General features: G+C 40.6%; 1 protein-coding gene across 2 annotated transcripts in view; it reads right to left on the bottom strand.

Moving 5' to 3' along the window:
- The window catches only part of Dnai4 (dynein axonemal intermediate chain 4), a 73,156-nt gene that overhangs the window by 4,777 nt on the left and 50,703 nt on the right, over window positions 1–17,676 (bottom strand). Inside the window, exons 9-16 of one of the 2 annotated variants that reach the window (XM_057785099.1) lie at window positions 15,704–15,933; window positions 13,260–13,346; window positions 11,537–11,688; window positions 9,704–9,861; window positions 9,264–9,385; window positions 3,851–3,949; window positions 3,155–3,381; window positions 1,218–1,374 (exon numbers count right to left, since the gene is read on the bottom strand). In XM_057785099.1, coding sequence (XP_057641082.1) covers window positions 1,218–1,374; window positions 3,155–3,381; window positions 3,851–3,949; window positions 9,264–9,385; window positions 9,704–9,861; window positions 11,537–11,688; window positions 13,260–13,346; window positions 15,704–15,933 — 1,232 coding nt within the window. The remainder of the gene's footprint in view (window positions 1–1,217; window positions 1,375–3,154; window positions 3,382–3,850; window positions 3,950–9,263; window positions 9,386–9,703; window positions 9,862–11,536; window positions 11,689–13,259; window positions 13,347–15,703; window positions 15,934–17,676) is intronic. The other variant, XM_057785100.1, reaches the window with a different exon arrangement.

The raw sequence follows: 17,676 nt of genomic DNA, 5'->3' as shown, positions 1-17,676 counted from the left end.
GAACAAAAAGGATTGACTTAAATAAAGGGTCTCCTTCCACCTCTCTATTTTCTGTTGTCATTCCTGGTGGTTTTTAGAAGGACTTTATACATGTCAACTACTTTCGTGAAGTGATTTCAGTATCTGTGCCCCAAGGGCTTCACTTCAATATCTCCAGGGGAAAAATGGCTTATGGATTCATGTGGTTCTCCCAAAACATTTGCTACGAAATCCAGACTAAAACCCCCTTCTTGCTGGGAAAACAAAAGGATTTGGATAAAATTTGTAAATGCTAATTTGTATTGAATGTGAAAACTAAATAAACTCCCAGCATGCCGTGATTGGGTTGAGCTATCTCATCTAAAAGAAAGAAAGAAAGAGAGAAAGAGAGAAAGAGGGAGGGAGGGAGGGAGGGAGGGAGGGAGGGAGGGAGGGAGAGAGAGAGAGAGAGAGAGAGAGAGAAAGAAAGAAAGAAAGAAAGAAAGAAAGAAAGAAAGAAACCTGGTACACATCAATCCTATAAATAAAACCAAGAGCCCTCCAGACCTCTGACACACTCTTGGTTGAAACTAATAGAGAAAAATTTTGATGTCACTTGATATAATACCTTGATAAGAATTACTTCATTTTATTACTGGGGCTATAACTGCTTTCCAAAACTACGAAGGAGGGGTAGGTAGGTTATGCTCACAGAAATAGTACTAAACCTTTTGACATTCTCATATTAGGATATTTACCAGATTATTATTTGAAATAACAAAAAAACAAAGAAAAACTGAAAATCTATCATAAAAATAATATGCATTGAGGATACTGAGCTTTTCTGTCAAAATTTGGCAACATAATGCCCACATTTGAATAGCCGCATAGGGTGAGGCACCGGAAACTGATTCTCACTTCCAGAACAGTAGACAATCTCTGAAGACACTTATTTCAGCCTCACCTACTGTCCAAGCCCTGGTTACACAGTAGACATGACACCCAGCTCCTCCAGACGGTGTTTAAGGTCATCTGTGGGGCCATCATATCCTTACTATTTATCGTCTATAACTAAGGAACTGGGACTGACTGAGGACAAGCTTGGACACCATGTACAGTAAAAGTAGAGACACTTGGGACCCCCTCATTACCACACACCTCCTATGTGTCACTTACTAAATGTACATCCATGACATGCTACAAAGTTACAATACAACAGAGTCACAAAAGGACCTAAAAATTTTGCATCCAAGTCTTACCCGGCCATTGTTCAAAGCAGTAGGCATATTTCTCAGTTCATAGACCGCAACCTGCCCATCGCTGTCTCCCACGAGAAGGCAATCTGTCTGCTTGGCAAAGAGAACGGTTGTGAACTTGATTCCAGGGTTAGCAACATTCACAATCAGAGGATCCAAACTGTAATGAAATAGTTTACCTGAAAATTTGTGTCACATGAAAATGGTCTTTTAAAAGATACAAACTGAGGGAAGTTTGATTTTTAAAAAATATGATGTAACAAACCAAAAATCTCCTAAAGTGTTCCCAAATTCTGAATAACATTTGCTCCTAATCAAAAACTTCATTCCTTAAACAATCAAGTTACAGCCAGGAAAATTTAATTCATAACTGTAGCACAAATTTTAGTTGGTCTTAAGAAATAAAAACCCAGAATCAGATATGGAGGTTAATGCTGAAGACTGGAGAAGCAGAGTAGCCAGCCACTACAGAGTTTTTAATTCTACCAATGCTCAGACTGAAAGGGGTGATCCTGTGTCTAGGAAACCTCAGACAGACTCCTCTCTCTACAAACCTCAGACTGTCTCCTCAGACTGCATCCTCAGACTGCATCCTCAGACTGCATCTGTCTCTACCAAACCTCAGACTACACTGAACTCCTGTCTTCTCCCACCGTATATTCTTCTCTCCGCTCAGTCATATTCCTTCCTGACTCAATTCCCCTAGTGCTGGGATTAAATGCATGGGACTCCCGAGTATTGGGATTAAAGGTGTGAGCCACCACTGCCTGGCTCTGTTTTTCTTTTAGACTGGATCAATTTCGTGTATCCAGGGTGACCCTGAATGCACAGAGCTCCATCTGCCTCTGTCTCCTGAGTGCTGGGATTTAAAGTGTGTGCCACTACTGCCTGGCCTGGATGGTCAACTAGTAGCTTAGCTCTGCACTCTCATTTACAGGCAAGTTTTACTTGTTAGATTACAAACAAAATATCATGGGGGCTGGAGAGATGGCTCAGTGGTTTAAGAGCATTGCCTGCTCTTCCAAAGGTCCTGAGTTCAATTCCCGGCAACCACATGGTGGCTCACAACCATCTGTAAAGAGGTCTGGTGCCCTCTTCTGGCCTGCAGACACGCACACAGACAGAATATTGTATACATAATAAAAAAGTAAAATATATCATTACACCTAACTTAAATGTGAACAGATAAACAAGGTTTTGTGCTAGTTATTTGTGTGTCGACTTAGTTATACTATGGACCATATACAGTGTTTTTGGTTGAACACTCATCTGTCATCACTCAAAGTTTTTGTTTTCTCTGTCTCTGTGTCTGTCTGTCTCTATGTCTCTCTCTCTCTCTGACTCTATGTGTGTACGTGTGTGTGTATTTGTGTCTCAGCTCTCAGTTGTGACTAACATTACAATTAGAATTTAAACAAAACTCCCTTCCTTCCACTTTATAGGTATGCTTCATCAAATCGAGAAAAGACTGTGAAGTGCAGTACAGTCCCGCCTGTGAAATGCCTTAGTGTATAGCAGCAAGGCCCTACCACAGGCCACCATAATTACCTCTTGTGGAAGAATATTTGGTTCTACATGAACTGCCGAGGCATAAGGCTACCTTCAACAGGCATGGTTCTTAGTCTTGGTCATGAAAACAACTGACCTGTGTCCTTCAAAGAGGAAAGGCAGCTTCATTCTTCTGTTTCCAGAGAAGCACTGCCCTGGAAACTATACTTTTACCAGGAAAATGAAAATCAAGAGATGGAACATTCAAATAGCCACTCTATTGTTATTTATTCAAGAGGAAATCATACTATAATATCACAGCTGAGTTGTGACTGGCACTGTTTGAGCCACAGCATGCTCTACCTGGTGACAAAGCTACAAGAGAGATATTTTGATTTGAACTGCTTGTGTTGCTGGAGACATCACTCAAAGCATGACCATTCAATACGCACGTGCTGATTTGAAGGTCCCAAATTTCTACTCTGCTCTCATTTGCAGCAGCAAAAATATAAGCGGATTTTGGAGACCAGGCGACATCATAAACAACGTAAGTAGTTGGGTAAAAACTCAAATATGGCTTGAGAGTCTCCTGACGCCAGATCATGACACCCCAGTCTGCAGAGCAGCTCAAGAAGACATCAGGACAGAATGGGTTCCACGTGACTTTATACACTGGACCCTGGGAATGTAAAAATGTCATGCATAGGAAAAGAATATTTAAATCTTATATTTTTAAACTTGGGCAATAAGTTAGAAGTTAATTAAGATTTCTGGAAGCTACACACACCCCTGAGCACTACATAGGGACTGCTTTAGCTGAAAGCAAGGCTATGAATTTGATCTTCCTTTAATTATTCTACATAAAAGTACACTTGAGAAAATGGAGAGGAACTATTAACAGGTATTACAGCCTTCTGAAAGGACATCAGATAATGTAATGAAAAACAAAGAAGTTTGGATGTACGATCATAAAGAAACAGAGAACCAATATGAGCAAGAAACAATGTTTCTTTGGGATCAGCATATTCACTTAGTCAAGGGGCAACTAACCCGTAGTTGTAAACTTATTGCATCTGTTAAATACATTGTATGTGCCTTTCAAAAATACCAGCAGATACAGTTTCCAAATCTACAAGAATTAAGCTGACCTTGTGTCCTCTATATGTCTCTAGGTATTGCTCATTGTATGAACAGGAACACTTGTGAATAAGGCCTTCTTCTGTGCCAGCCAGATATATATTTGTGTCCTACAACACAAGGCATGTCAGACATTAAATACAAGATCAGCCAATTTAACATGTAGTAAACCCACTCAATAACCAAAAGAAAATACTATCTCAGATATAACATTTCGTCCTTCTTTTACGGTTTCACAATGACCACCTCAAAGTAGGGGGATTTTGTAAAAGTACAAAAATGTTAGCTTATAGGGTGAGAGAACATGTGTTCGCAAAATAGTCACTATAAGGTGAAAAGAAAAGCCGCATATGAGATATTTGGACCATATGCAATAGGCTCTAGAAGGCATAAAGGGTTTGTATGAACAAACCAAAAACACCAAATGCATTAAAAAAAAAGTTTCTTCAAAGACAGTAAGTTTTTCAAGATGGCAAGTGGGCCTCCAACTACAAGAGGTATTTAAAACCCTAAACAGACATGACCAGTACGCAATCTTTTCACAGGATATTTCAAAACTGCAAAAGAAAAATGCCAAACACATGTAAATGACAACAGATCATAATAACATCACACTTCCCAGGAGAAACTGTAAAGGCCAGGGAAAACATGTTGGTGTTTCTCAGGGCCTAAAATAGGTAACTGTGGAACAACTCGTCTACTGTAAGCAGCTGTTATGAATATGAAATTCCCTCCAAAGGTTCATAGAGCAGAACATTTGGTTCCCTGGCTGGTTTGGGTATTTGTGGAAGCTTTATGACAGTGAGACTTGCTGAAGGAGTAAGTCATGGGGAGTTGGGCTCTGAGGTGTAATCACACACCCATGTCAGGCCAAGAGTTCTGTTTTCATGATCCACTGAGATGTAAACAAGCTGTTGCATGCCCCTCCGCCATGACAGGAACTTCGACTAGTCTGGATGACGTCATGTCTTTCCTACCATGAAACCATGAGCAGAATTGTCTGTCTGCACTTAAGGTGTTTATGTGAGGCGTTGGGTCATGGTGATGAGAAAAATTAAATAATAAACCATCAAAGTTATATTTTAAAGTGTCTTTGAAGAGTGGTCTAAATTACATTAACATAGAAAGGAGCCCCAACAAAAACTATGAGCAGCATCCCATGGGCTGAGGTCCTGGAATAAAGGAAAACGAGGATGTTACGTGAATGTTAGCTAGCTTTCATTCCCTCTCTGTTTCTGGATGTCCCATTGCTCTGACTTCCCCACCATGATGGACTGGATCCCTTAATTCTTTGAGTTGCCTTTTTTCAGGTATTTTCATCACAACCATGAGAAAAGTAACATCCACAATAAAAAGAATCAGAAGATGCTAATTAGTAAAAACAGATTTGAAAATGGAGACAACCTGTACCAGCGAAATTTGAAGAACCAACACGGCAGACCTTAAAAGACCCTTCACTAAATTGGAATATCTGAAGAAATGAATGGATTTCTATATACATATAATCAACCAAGATGAGATTAACAATTTAGATGAATCTATAACAAGTAACAAAACTGAAGCAGAGTGAAAAACAAATCTCTCAACTACAAAAAGACCAGATTCAGATGGATTCACTGCTGAATTCTACCACACTTTTCAATAAGAAGAGCCAATACTTCTTGTACTATTTGGTAAAATAGGAAAAGATATAATGAGTCAAATTTTTTTTATGAAGCCAGTATTACCTTGATATCAAAAACAGATAGATACAACAGAAGAAGAAAATTACAGACCAGTTTTCCTGATAAACACAGATACAAAATTGTAGCATTATTTCTAATGGGTCTTAATAATAAAATCACAGATTCAGACATAGGGGTTAATGCTGAAGATCAGAGAAGCAGAGAGAGCAGCCACTAGAGTTCTTTTACCTCTACCAATGCCCAGATCAGATCCTGTCCTCAGACTGCATCTCCAGACTCTGTCTGTATCCACCAAACCTCAGACTGCACTGAGTTTCTGTTTCCTTCTGCCTTATATTCCAATCTCACCCAGCCATATCACTCCTGCCTCTATCTCACTAGTGCTGGGATTAAAGGCATTGGGATCCCGAGTGCTGGGATCACCTTTGTGTGAGCTCTGTTTCTTTTAGACAGATTTAATCTTGTGTAGCCCAGAGTGGCCTTAAACTAACAGAGATTCATCTGTCTCTGTCTTCCTAAGTCCTGGGATTAAAGATGTGTGCCACCATTCCATGCCTTTAGTGGCTTAGCTCTGCACTCTGATCTTCAGGCAAACTTCATTGTTAAAACATAAACAACATACCACTACACAAAACTCTTAGTAGGATATCTGCAAACTGAACTAAACACATCAAAAAGATCATTTATTATGATCAAGTTGGCTTCATTTCAGAGATCTAGATATGGTTCAACAAAGCCATTCAAAAGTGAAATATATCACATATACGAACTTTAGAAAAGAAACAACATTATTATTTCCATATATATATTGAAAGGGTTTTAGACAAAATCCAGCAACTTGATGATGAAAACCCCAAAGAGAGTAAGAATAGAAGGTACATCTGTCATGGGAAAAGATCTTCACCAACCTCACATTAGACAAAGGTCTGATCTCTAAAATACACAAAGAGCTAAAGAAATTGGTAATCAATAGAACAAATAATCCAATAAAAAAAATGGAGTACAGACCTAAGCAGAGAACTCTCAACAGAGGAATCTAAAATGGCTGAAAGAAACTTAAAGAAATGTTCAACATCCTTAGTCATCAGAGAAATGCAAATCAAAACAACTCTGAGATTCCATCTTATACCTGTAAGAATGGCCAAGATCAAAAATGCTGATGACAACTTATGCTGGAGAGGTTGTGGGGAAAGGGAACACTTCTGCATTGCTGGTGGGAATGCAAGCTGGTACAACCCCTTTGCATGTCAGTGTGGCGATTTCTCAGAAAACTAGGAAACCTTCCTCAAGACCCAGTAATACCACTTTTGGGTATATATCCAAAGGATGCTCAATTGTGCCACAAGGACATGTGCTCACTATGCTCACAGCCAGAACTGGAAACAGCCTAAATGCCCCCGAGCAAAGAATAGATAAGAAAAATGTGGTACATTTACACAATGGAGTACTACACAGCAAAAAAAAAATAAAAACATCTTGAATCTTGCAGGCAAATGGATGGAGCTTGAAAACATTATTTTGAGTGAGGTAACTCAGACACAGAAAGACAATTATCACTTGTACTCACTCATAGGTGGTTTTTAAACATAAAGCAAAGAAAACCAGCCTACAAACCACAATCCCAGAGAACTTAGACAACAATGAGGACAATAAGAGAGACTTAAATAGATCTAACCTACATGGGAAGTAGAAAAAGACAAGATCTCCTGAGTAAATTGGGAGCATGGGGATTGTGGGAGAGGGTTGAAGGGGAAGGGAGAGGCAGTGAGGGGAGCAGAGAAAAACGTAGAGCACAATAAAATAAAAAAAAAAAAAGACTTCAATGCAATTCAAGCCCATAGTTATGTTTCCTATAAACTGTCCTAAGAGGACCAGTGGACCTCTTTGGTAGTAAAAATCTATGTGGCTGCATTAAAAACAAAAATTAAAGGTTAATGTGTGTGTGTGTGTGTGTGTGTGTGTGTGTGTGAGTGTGTGTGTAAAAACAGAAAGCATTTCCACCCAAATCAGGAACAAGCAAGGGTGCCCACACTTTCTTAGCTTGGGTAACAAGACAAGAAACAGAAATGAAAGTGGCACAAATTGGACATGAAGAAGTCAAAGCATCCTTATTTACAGATGATATAATTCTATACGTATCATCTGTAAAGACTATAAAGACATTACTGGAAGCAATGTCTTACACACACTTTCAGGACGTGGCACTCTAGAAAGTTAATAGAAAACTCAGCAGCCTTCCTACATATGGGTAACAAAGATGCTCAGGAAGAAGTTGGGGGAATAGTGTCACTCAACGGGTTGGTTATTTAAAAAATGACATTGACAAATCCCCTATAAAATTAACCAAAAGAAAGACAGAGAAGTAAAAAAAAAAAAAAAAAAAAAGGAGATTAAAAAAGAAGACAATACAACAGTTTCCAGTGAAATCCAGAGGACCATCAGGTAACAGAAAACATGTTAAAAAAAAAAACAAACAAACAAACCTATAAAACCTATAAGAAGTTGATAAAGACCAGCCTGAGCTACCTGAGACTCTGTCTCCACCTCTCCTCCCACACTATAGAAATGTGTGCATACCTACGACAGGAAAATAGAAGCGTGATGACTTGGACAGAAGCAGGCCAATGAAAGAAAAGGGGTACAGAGGTGCAGTAGGGATGGATATGAGGGAAATATATATAGGAAAATGTCAAAACAAAGTTTATTTTATGATCATTGAAAATATTCATTTAAGTAGGGCAGTGGTGGAGCAAACCTTTAATCCCAGCACTCAGGAGGCAGAGGCAGAAGGATCTCTGTGAGTTCGAGGCCAGCCTGGTCTACAGAGAGAGTTCCAGGACAGGCTCCACAGCTACAGAGAGAAACCCTGTCTCAAAAAACCAGAAAAAAAAATGTTAATTTTAACATCTGTATATGGCAAAAAAGGACAGTCACAAATCAGTTACTTATATTATTAAAAGTCAGTAAGGCAAGAGGCATTTAAAACCAATATAAACGGAAGAAGGGAAAATACTAAGATCAAAGTGGAAACCAGTTACACAGAAAATAGAAAAATGGTATTAACATAAATTACATCAAAATCTTGTGTGGAGGTCAGAGGAAAGGTCACCTTTGCTTCTGCTATACATTGTGCTCTAAGCCAGCTGGCCCATGAGTTTCTGGCTGATTCAAAGCCTCCGCTTCCCATTTTACTGCAGGAGTGTTGGGTTTACAGACACATGCTATTGTATACAGTTTTTCTCCGGAGCCATCTCTCTGGCCCACAAGGTTTCATTCGAATGAGGCAGGTGGTAGTATTACTAAAAAGACGATGTGGGACTCATTTTCTTAGAGGTCTGCCATAGTGTTTGAGTCTTCTGATTCCCAAGTTCCTCTAGAAGGGCGGAATCTCATTAAGTGCTCCGATGTCATCAAGGTCTTGGGAAGTCTTCATAATCCCCATCCTGAGAGGTAACTCACCTTAAAATGTAGAGCGGCGTATTCTAGAGTTAATTTACGTAAGTACGAGAGCGTAGCCAAGTGGCCAGGCAGGTGAGCAGAGGCATGCGTATTAGGCCTGTGGCTATAAAGAGAATCAGTTCTGCACAGCTCTTCTCTCCCACTCTGCCTCACATCGGCAGCCATATCTACACAGGTGTGTGTGTGTGCGCGTGTGCGTGTGTGTACAATTCACAAACTGCATCTCAGTATTTGGAAACTATAACAGAGAATGGTAGAAAGTAGATTGAAACAAACTCACCTTGGGGTGGAAAGCGAAGCACATCCCGGGAGCCTGTCGAGAGATCAGAGCCTCGCCCTTCTTTTCCTTCTCCACTCCCTTTTTGCTGCTCGCAGCAGTAGTTCGCCTCAGCCGCATCAAATCTGTGTGGAAGGAAATGTGCGCGCGCATATGTTTGTGTGTGTATACATATAAATGGATAAGAATATATGCACGGTTTGCTATTTAACTGCACGAGAAAGCACACTTAGCATCACGCCTGTCCTTTTGAAAATCAGCTGTATGCATATGGTTAGATAAAAATTGGGACAAAACAAATCTGGATGCTCAGACCGCGATGACCAGGTCCAGGTTTTCCACCTACCGACCAAGCCAAATTCTGTCATCTTTCACACAGAAAGGCTTCTCATCTGGAACTTTAGTTCAGCATCTGAGAAAATGGGCTCTCCTCTGGTTTTTACCATGACAATCCAGTCCTTTTCGAATAATCCACTTGGAGACCCTTCCATCAGCTGATATCGACACCAAGATCTCTCTCTTGTCATCCCCCGTGGTTCCTCTGTCTTGTTCTATCCACTGCAGTTGCCAAACAGGTCCCAGATGTTTCTGAGGTGACTCGCTAAAACAAGCAAAAATGCCAAATACAAATCATTTAAATAAGTTGGAAGACCTTGGCGTAAAAGTGATAAGAACAATACCCCAAATGACCGTTCTTCTACTCCTGTAACGACTCTTTTGTTGTTCAAACCCAGACTTCAATTATTTGGCATTTGTATTCATCCTGTGGGGCTGGGGTGGGGTTGGGGGTGTTGCATGTAGCCCAGGGCACATGTGCAGGTCAGACAATAGTGCCAGAGTCCACTCTCTCTTCCATGACAGGAGTCCCAGGGATGAATTCCATCTCAGGTCATCACGTTCAGTGAAAAATGTCTTTAACTGCAGAGCTATCTCATTGGCTCCTTTTATTTTATTTTTTTTTAATTTATTTATTTAGTTATTTCCTTATTTGTGTACTCAAGAACCAGACTTCTGAAGAGTTAATCACTTTACTTTAATATTTTACATGGTGTTTCTTATGTCTTTCAAAAGGAAATTTTTACTGACCTATAATTGTATTGTCTTTTTTTTAAAAAAATAAAAAGAAATATAAAAGAAAACATTTTCTTCTTAGGATCTATATTTTTTGCTTTATATATTCACTCTTTAGACATGTTGAATAAGTAACTTTATTTTTATAGTTTCTTTTTCATTATTCAAATAGACAATCCCAGCTACATATTTCATTCTTCTCCCTATACTTTTAGGATTTACCCACTGGTTTGCTTCTGAGATTTAACTTTTTTAAAAAACTAAAATTATCTCTCAGATTACTGACCTTTTCTAGCTGATGAATAGAGAGCTCTATTCCTATTATTTATTCCCTTGACTATTTTATATAAACTTTCCAATACAATAAATAGCTTTGAACTTACAGTAAAAAATGGCTTTGGAGATTTGGTTAAACAAACATGGGCCCTCTTCCTAGAAACAAGCAGCAAGGTCCATGCTGGCAAAACTATGCAAATCACTGCAGTAGTAACCCTCTGCCTTGGTAACTATAGCTAGTCTCAGCTAAGCGTGCTCTGACTCTGCTACAAATAATATGCCACATCTTAGCCACTCTGAAATTTGGTCTAAAGAAAACAAAACAAAACAAAAACAAAAACAAAACAACAACCACCTAACTCGTTTAAAACTAGCTTTTTTTTTTAACCTGCCTGTATTCTTCTTATCACCCATTAACTCGTTCATTCCTTCTCAGACATGCCCTGCTGGCACGTGCTAAATATTTCATGACATAATGAGAATCCAGAGGAAAGCACCTCCCCGCCCCCGCTCTCACTGAGATGACACAGGAGCTCAGAAAGATCCACCAGTCCGTCTCCTCAGCAACGAACAGTTTGTGTAGCACGATAAGCCTTAAGATTAAGGCGTGTGGGGTACGCATAAGAAGAGAATGAAGTTTCTTAGAGGAGATACTATAAAGCAATTGTTTAAGAATATCCAGAAACCGCTAAGCCAAGATAAGTGTGTTGGTGAGGCAGGGAGAGAAGAGGATGGGGAGGCAGTGAGGGTGACAGACTCCAGCGGGAGACAACGGGAGGAGCAGCAGGCATTTTGAAGACAATGGTATTATAGTCTCAGAAGGACCAGAATACTCACTTCAAAGTAAAAACAGTCACTCTTAGAACTGTTCCTGGGGGAGAGAATAAGCACGCCTGCCGCGTTTGCTCATCTGGTTGGTGCACTCTCACCTGCTGTCCAGAACGGGAGTGTTACTGCTGCTCTGCACATTATAAACCGCAACTGTGCCGTTGTGGTAGCCAACTGCTAGCAGATTAGGTGAGCCGATCGAAAAGTCCACAGACGTAACTCCATACGAACTCTGATAAATGCGCTCTGGCCACTGTGGGGGGAAATGGTCTCTTTACATTGTGGGCATTTTTACAGAGCACAGGAAGGTAGCGTGTGATGGCGGCTGAGGATATCTTGTGCTGGCGGGGAGTGTGAGAAGTTAGTCTAGTTCAGTTACTCCAGTCCACAGCTTCTACCAAACATGAACACAAATCTTCAAACACTTATTTCCTTAACTTACTATAAAGCCTTAGTCCTCGATGGCCTTATGAATGCATTATGGACTTTGCATAAGTTGTCTCATTTTGGTACTCCTCCATCAAGGATGAGTGTGACCAGCACATATTTCACTCCCGATAGAAACACACAATGAGCTGCAAAGAGATCATGTATCTTCTGCCGTTTGCTTTAGAATCCTGGATTGTTTCGTGATTTCTACAAAGCACATAGGAAAAAAAAATCTTCCCAAACTCTCTAAGCTACCTCTTTTTACAACTCTGTCATGGCTGAACTAAATCCTTTCCTCTGTCTAATCCCTGTGAAAAGGAGACAAGCTCCTGATGACGATTCTGCCTGTCCTCCCACATTACGACAGCGTATTCCTCTGTGTGTTAACCCAGCAGCCTGATGGACCACGGCTACTCACAATAACTTTAATCATTGGGGATGCTCTTTTACCCTCCACGTTTGCAGCTTCACATTTTACTTCTGAGTTAAATTAAATGAAAGTTATACAGCAACAGATGGAGCAGGGCTATTTAGTTAAAAGCCTATTGTCACTGTCATTCTTTCTCCTTATAAAATCCACACTGTTATATTATATTATGTTATTAAGCTAGAAATCTGGGTTGCTGGATATCTAGATTGACTGTTAGGATTGCCCACTGGCTTGACTTTGAGATTTAACAGATGCTTCTGAGAAAACATGATTATTTCTCAGATTACTAGCTCTTTTTCTAAGAGCTGAGTGGAGGGTTCTATTCCTACTATTGACCCTCTTGGTTACACGTTTTGTTTTGCAAGGGTCTTCAGGTACAGCCTCCTTTATACTTAGCTGTGATAACACGGTAAATAAAAGATGCTGGGAATGTATCATGTGGAGCCATAAGTGATTTTCCTTCACCCCATGTAAAAACAAACAAATTGGACTTATTGTGGATTTAAGCTATAGGGAACAATGAGGACCAGGGAGGTGGCTCTGTTGGGAAAGCCTTTGCCTTTTCAAGCCTGAATTCCAGTTCCAAAATCCACGGAGAAACTGGGTTCTGGAGGCACGTGCTTTTAATTGCAGCAGAGACAAGGGAATCGCAGGCTAGCTGGCCAGCCTGTCTCATCTACTAGACGAGTTCCAAGTCAGTGAGGACCTCTGAGTCACAAACAGAAGGTGGATGGGACTGAGGTAACAATCTCTAGGGCTGTGTGCTCTAACCTACACACACACACACAAGTGCATGCCCACCTGCACACCTGGGCTCTTCTACATGCGAACACACACAAGAAAATGGAAAGTCTTGACTGACAAAATAGTCTGGACTTTGCTGGATTACTACACACAGGCCTACCATGTACAAACCCTGCCAATATTTAATGAGATAAAAATATTCTTGTTCCTGTTTGGGTTACCATAGGGTTCTTTATTGACCAGCAGCAAGCCATTCCTCTTTTTTGCTCTTTAAATCCAAAGTTCCCATAGCCAACAGCCAAAAGGTCCTGAAAACCAGAAAAAAGACACTTCAAGGGATGGCAGGAAATAGTAACAAATGTATAAAGATACCTACTAATGAACTATTTTAAAATATTGGTAAAATAGAGGGCTAGGGCCTGGGATGTGGGGCTAGGACTGCAGCTCAGTGGTGGAGTGCTTGCTTAGTGTGTGCGGTGCTCTGAGTTCAAACTACACTAAGTATCTACTCCAAAGATAGATGCTGTGGAATATTATTTTAAGATGTCTTACATTTGTTTATGTTGTGGAACATTTGTTTAAGGATGCAGAAAGTGTTGCACTCTTATATGTCCCATTTGTTTAACTGTGTGAAACTGTGTTACTGTGCCTGTCTAAAACACCTACTCGGTCTAATAAAGAGCTAAATGACCAACAGCAAGGCAGGAGAAAGGATAGGCGGGGCTGGCAGGCAGAGAGAATAAATAGGAGAAAAAGAGGGATTGGAAAGCAAGAGAAGATCAAGGAGCGAGAAAAGAAGGAGCCAGCCACCCAGCTACCCAGCCAGCCACCGAGTAAGAGCGCAAGTAAGATTACAGAAATAAAAAAAGAAAAAAAAAGCCCAGAGGCAAAAGGTAGATGGGATAATTTAAGCTTAGGAAAGCTGGCTAGAAACAAGCCAAGCTAAGGCCGGGCATTCATAAGTAAGAATAAGCTTCTGTGTGTGATTATTTTGGGAGTTTAGTGGTGGGCCCCTCAAAGAACAAAAGAGCAAAGAGCCAAAAAAAAGTAAGAAAACAACCAACTACAGATACTTTCACTCCTGAAGCTTCCCCCTGACTAGTTGGGGAATATCTTCAGAAACATTTTATAAAACCTGGAAGAACAACAGACTTGTTACTCTGTAAACATCTGCCTTTAAAAACAAAGAAACCAGTCCCTAGCTCAGTGGTTCTCGCCCTTCCTAGTACAGTGACCCTCTAGTACAGTTCCTCGTGCTGCAGTGATCCCAACCACAAAATATATTTTTGTTGCTACTTCATAACTGGAAGTTTGCTATTGTTAAGAAATGTAATGCAAATATGTGTTTTCCGATGGTCTTGGAGTGGTGACCCACAGGTTTAGAATCTAATTTGTCTGCCTCAAGATTGCTTTGGGAACTCTACCAGCTATCTGCATTTGAATTTGGCTGCTTTGTTTCCTGTTTGGGTGAGGTTGGAGAAATTTTTGTCTCTGTGCCTCTCACTACCTATCAACATAGTGGAGGATCTTATTCAAACAGGAAAGTTAGTACGAGGCTACAGATCAGCACTTTGGAGCATGGAGTGTTCTTCCAGAGGACCTGAGTTCAGACCCCCAGCACCCACATTGTGCGCACAAACACCTCTAACTCCAGCTCCAGGGGACTGATTTGCCTTTGGCTTCTTAGGGCACTGCATTCAAGTGAACACGTTCACACACAAACACATATACACATAATTTAAAAAAGCAAATATAAAATATTTTTTAAAAACTTTAAGCATTTCCTGGCAAACGGGAAGTGCTGCATAATTTTAACAGTATTAATAGCAGTGTTGCTGAGTAATCCCATTTTTACACATTGGCATGGTCACTGTTTTAAGCACACCCTTCCAAATGTGACTGCTTGAGGAGATGAAAAATGTAGGTATATGAATTTTGGTACAGGTTAAAATAAGTCAACCATACACTGTTTTTTAGTATATGTCACGTCGTCTGACATTGTCTTGCAGGGTACCATGAGCCAAGCACACTCTTAAAATAAAGATGGTAAGCTGAGCAGTAGTGGTGGACACCTTTAATCCCAGAACTAGGAAGGCAGAGGCAGGCAAATCTCTGTGAGTTCGAGGCCAACCTGATCTACAAGACCTAGTTCCAGGACAGGCTCCAAAGCTACAGAGAAACCCTGTCTCAAAAAAAAAAAAAAAAAAAAAAAAAAAAAACAAAATAAGATAAAGATGGTAATGTTTTTATATGTAAGGAGAAAAATAACTATTTGCATCTTCTCCTTTTTTAAACATAAACTTCATTCAGAGACATTTTAAAAATAGGTGTTACAGCCAGGTTAAATCCTTTGCCCATGGCTGAATAAAAACAAAGAAACAAGCAACAACCCTTCATTCTAGAATTTGCTAGTGAGGACCAGCAAGACAGCTCAGTGAATAGAAGTGTCTGCCACACATGGTGATGACCTGAGTTCAGGGCCCAGACCGCCCCTCCCCCCAAGACAGATGCAATGGCTCACATTGTAATTCCAGAGGTGGAGACAGTACAATCATTTGGAGATTCACTGGCCAGCTAGCCACACACACACACACACACATGAAAATTTACAAAAGACTGTCCTTTAAACACTCGGTTGGAATTGTTAGAGCATCTGGGGACTTACTGGGTTTGCTTTATTCCAGGCGAGGCTGCTCACATTAAGGCCTTTAGTTAAGTCACAGGCGAAAGACCAGAGCCGCTCCAGATTTGCTGGTATCGTTGACTGCTCTGTGGCTATCTCTAGTTCCAGTTCCAGATCCATTTCCGTTTCTTCTTCGTCCTCCTTACTCTCCTCCTCTGTTTCCTCGAGATTTTCTTCTTCTTTAACTTCTTCCAACTCTCCAGGTTCACGCTCTAAAGTTAAGTCAAACGGAGATAGCATTGCTCTCTATACCAAAGAATCTGAATAGGTTCCCTGTCACTGATGCTTACAGCACCACCGGATCTGCTGGAATACACAGCCAGAGGAATGGGGCACCTGAATGCTAAGTCAGATCGACTAAAGCATTCTGAGAGCAGACTTTCTGGTCCCTCAGAGAACGGGCCAGAGTAGCACATCAAAATGCTGCTACCTTGAAAATGTAAAGCAAGCTTTGTGCTTTTTTATTAGGAAGGTGCCAACAACTTTACCTGAGAAAGTATACAGGTCAAGTCTGGGGAGATGGCTTAGTGAGTAAGAGTGCTTGTTCTGTAAACATAAGGACCCAAGTGTGAATTTCTGGAAGGCAAGAAAAAAGCTGAACATGGTCACACATGCTCATAACCCTAGGATCGTGGGGCAGAGATACGCAGATCCTAGAAAAATACAAGAAAAAAAAGCTGAACATGGTCACACGTGCTCATAACCCTAGGATCGTGGGGCAGAGATACGCAGATCCTAGAAGCTCACTGGCTGGCCAGCCTATCCAAAAACAGAGGAACTTCCAGCTGAGTCTCAAGGCAATAAGGCAGAGAGCAAATCCCTTCTTCCTTAAGGTTTCTTTCTCAGGTATTTTGTTATGCAACTAGACAAGCAATCCTGGTATGAAGCTATAACCAGCAAAGCACTGGAATTTAAATCACCACCTTTATAATAATTTATAATAATTATAATATTTTGTAATAATACTATTTATAATAACTCACTATTTTTCTCCAAGGTCCATCTTCTTTCTAAATAAGCCAAATATATGAGGGGAACAAAAAATGTCCTGGGAGCCCATCTGCCTGCTTATTTAAAGTCCTTGGCAATAGCGCTTGTTAATCTATATCTCTTGACGAATGTGCTGTTGCCTTTGGTTCACTGTCACTTTCATTCAAAATTTGCATAAGAATTAACTCCCGTGAAGTAGAGTCTATGGGTTTTGAGAAGAATGACTGACATATGCGGCCCATTACACTATTGTTCACAATAGCCTCACTCTCCTGAAAAACCTACGCTCAGATTGCTTATCCCTGGATGCATGCTCAACCCTGGCAGTCACTCACTGCTCTTCCCATTCTCTACATAGATGTCTTACGGTTGGAATCACAGCTTGTGGCATTTTCAAACTGGATTTGTTTACAAAGTAACATGCATGCAGGCTTCTTTCATGTCCACCCAAGACTCCATGACTCTGCACTGAGCCATGTCTGTACCGCAGTCCATCCATTTATTTAGTCATGGAAATCTTGCTTGCTTTCAAGTTTGAGGAATTATGAAAAAGGTTCCCATAAACACTGTGTGGAGGGCTTTGTGATGAGTGTGGGTATTCGTTTTCTGCCCATCTGGGTAGCTAGCAAGATGCATTTGGTAGACGGTACAGGAAGACTGTGCTTTGTTTTATGACTGTCAAGCAGTCTCCCAGATTACACACCAGTATGCATTCCCACCAGTCACGAATGAGCTCCTGTCCCTCATCGCCACCGGCATGTGGTATTACCATGTGTTTGGAATCCGGCCATCCTAACAGGTATGTCATTTTACCTGTCCCATGGGCTTTTACATTTAGAAATCCCCAATGATATTGTTTCCCATCTGGATATCGTCCTCAGTGAGACCTCCCTTCATACCTTATACTGATTTTGAGACAGGACTTTGCTATGTAGACAAGGCAGGCTTTAAACTCCTTTTTTGCT

Source organism: Chionomys nivalis, chromosome 11 (assembly GCF_950005125.1).
Source record: "Chionomys nivalis chromosome 11, mChiNiv1.1, whole genome shotgun sequence".
Lineage (NCBI taxonomy): Eukaryota > Metazoa > Chordata > Mammalia > Rodentia > Cricetidae > Chionomys > Chionomys nivalis.
The sequence above is the reverse complement of the archived record's forward strand: the minus strand, read 5'-3'. Positions and strand labels throughout refer to the sequence as shown.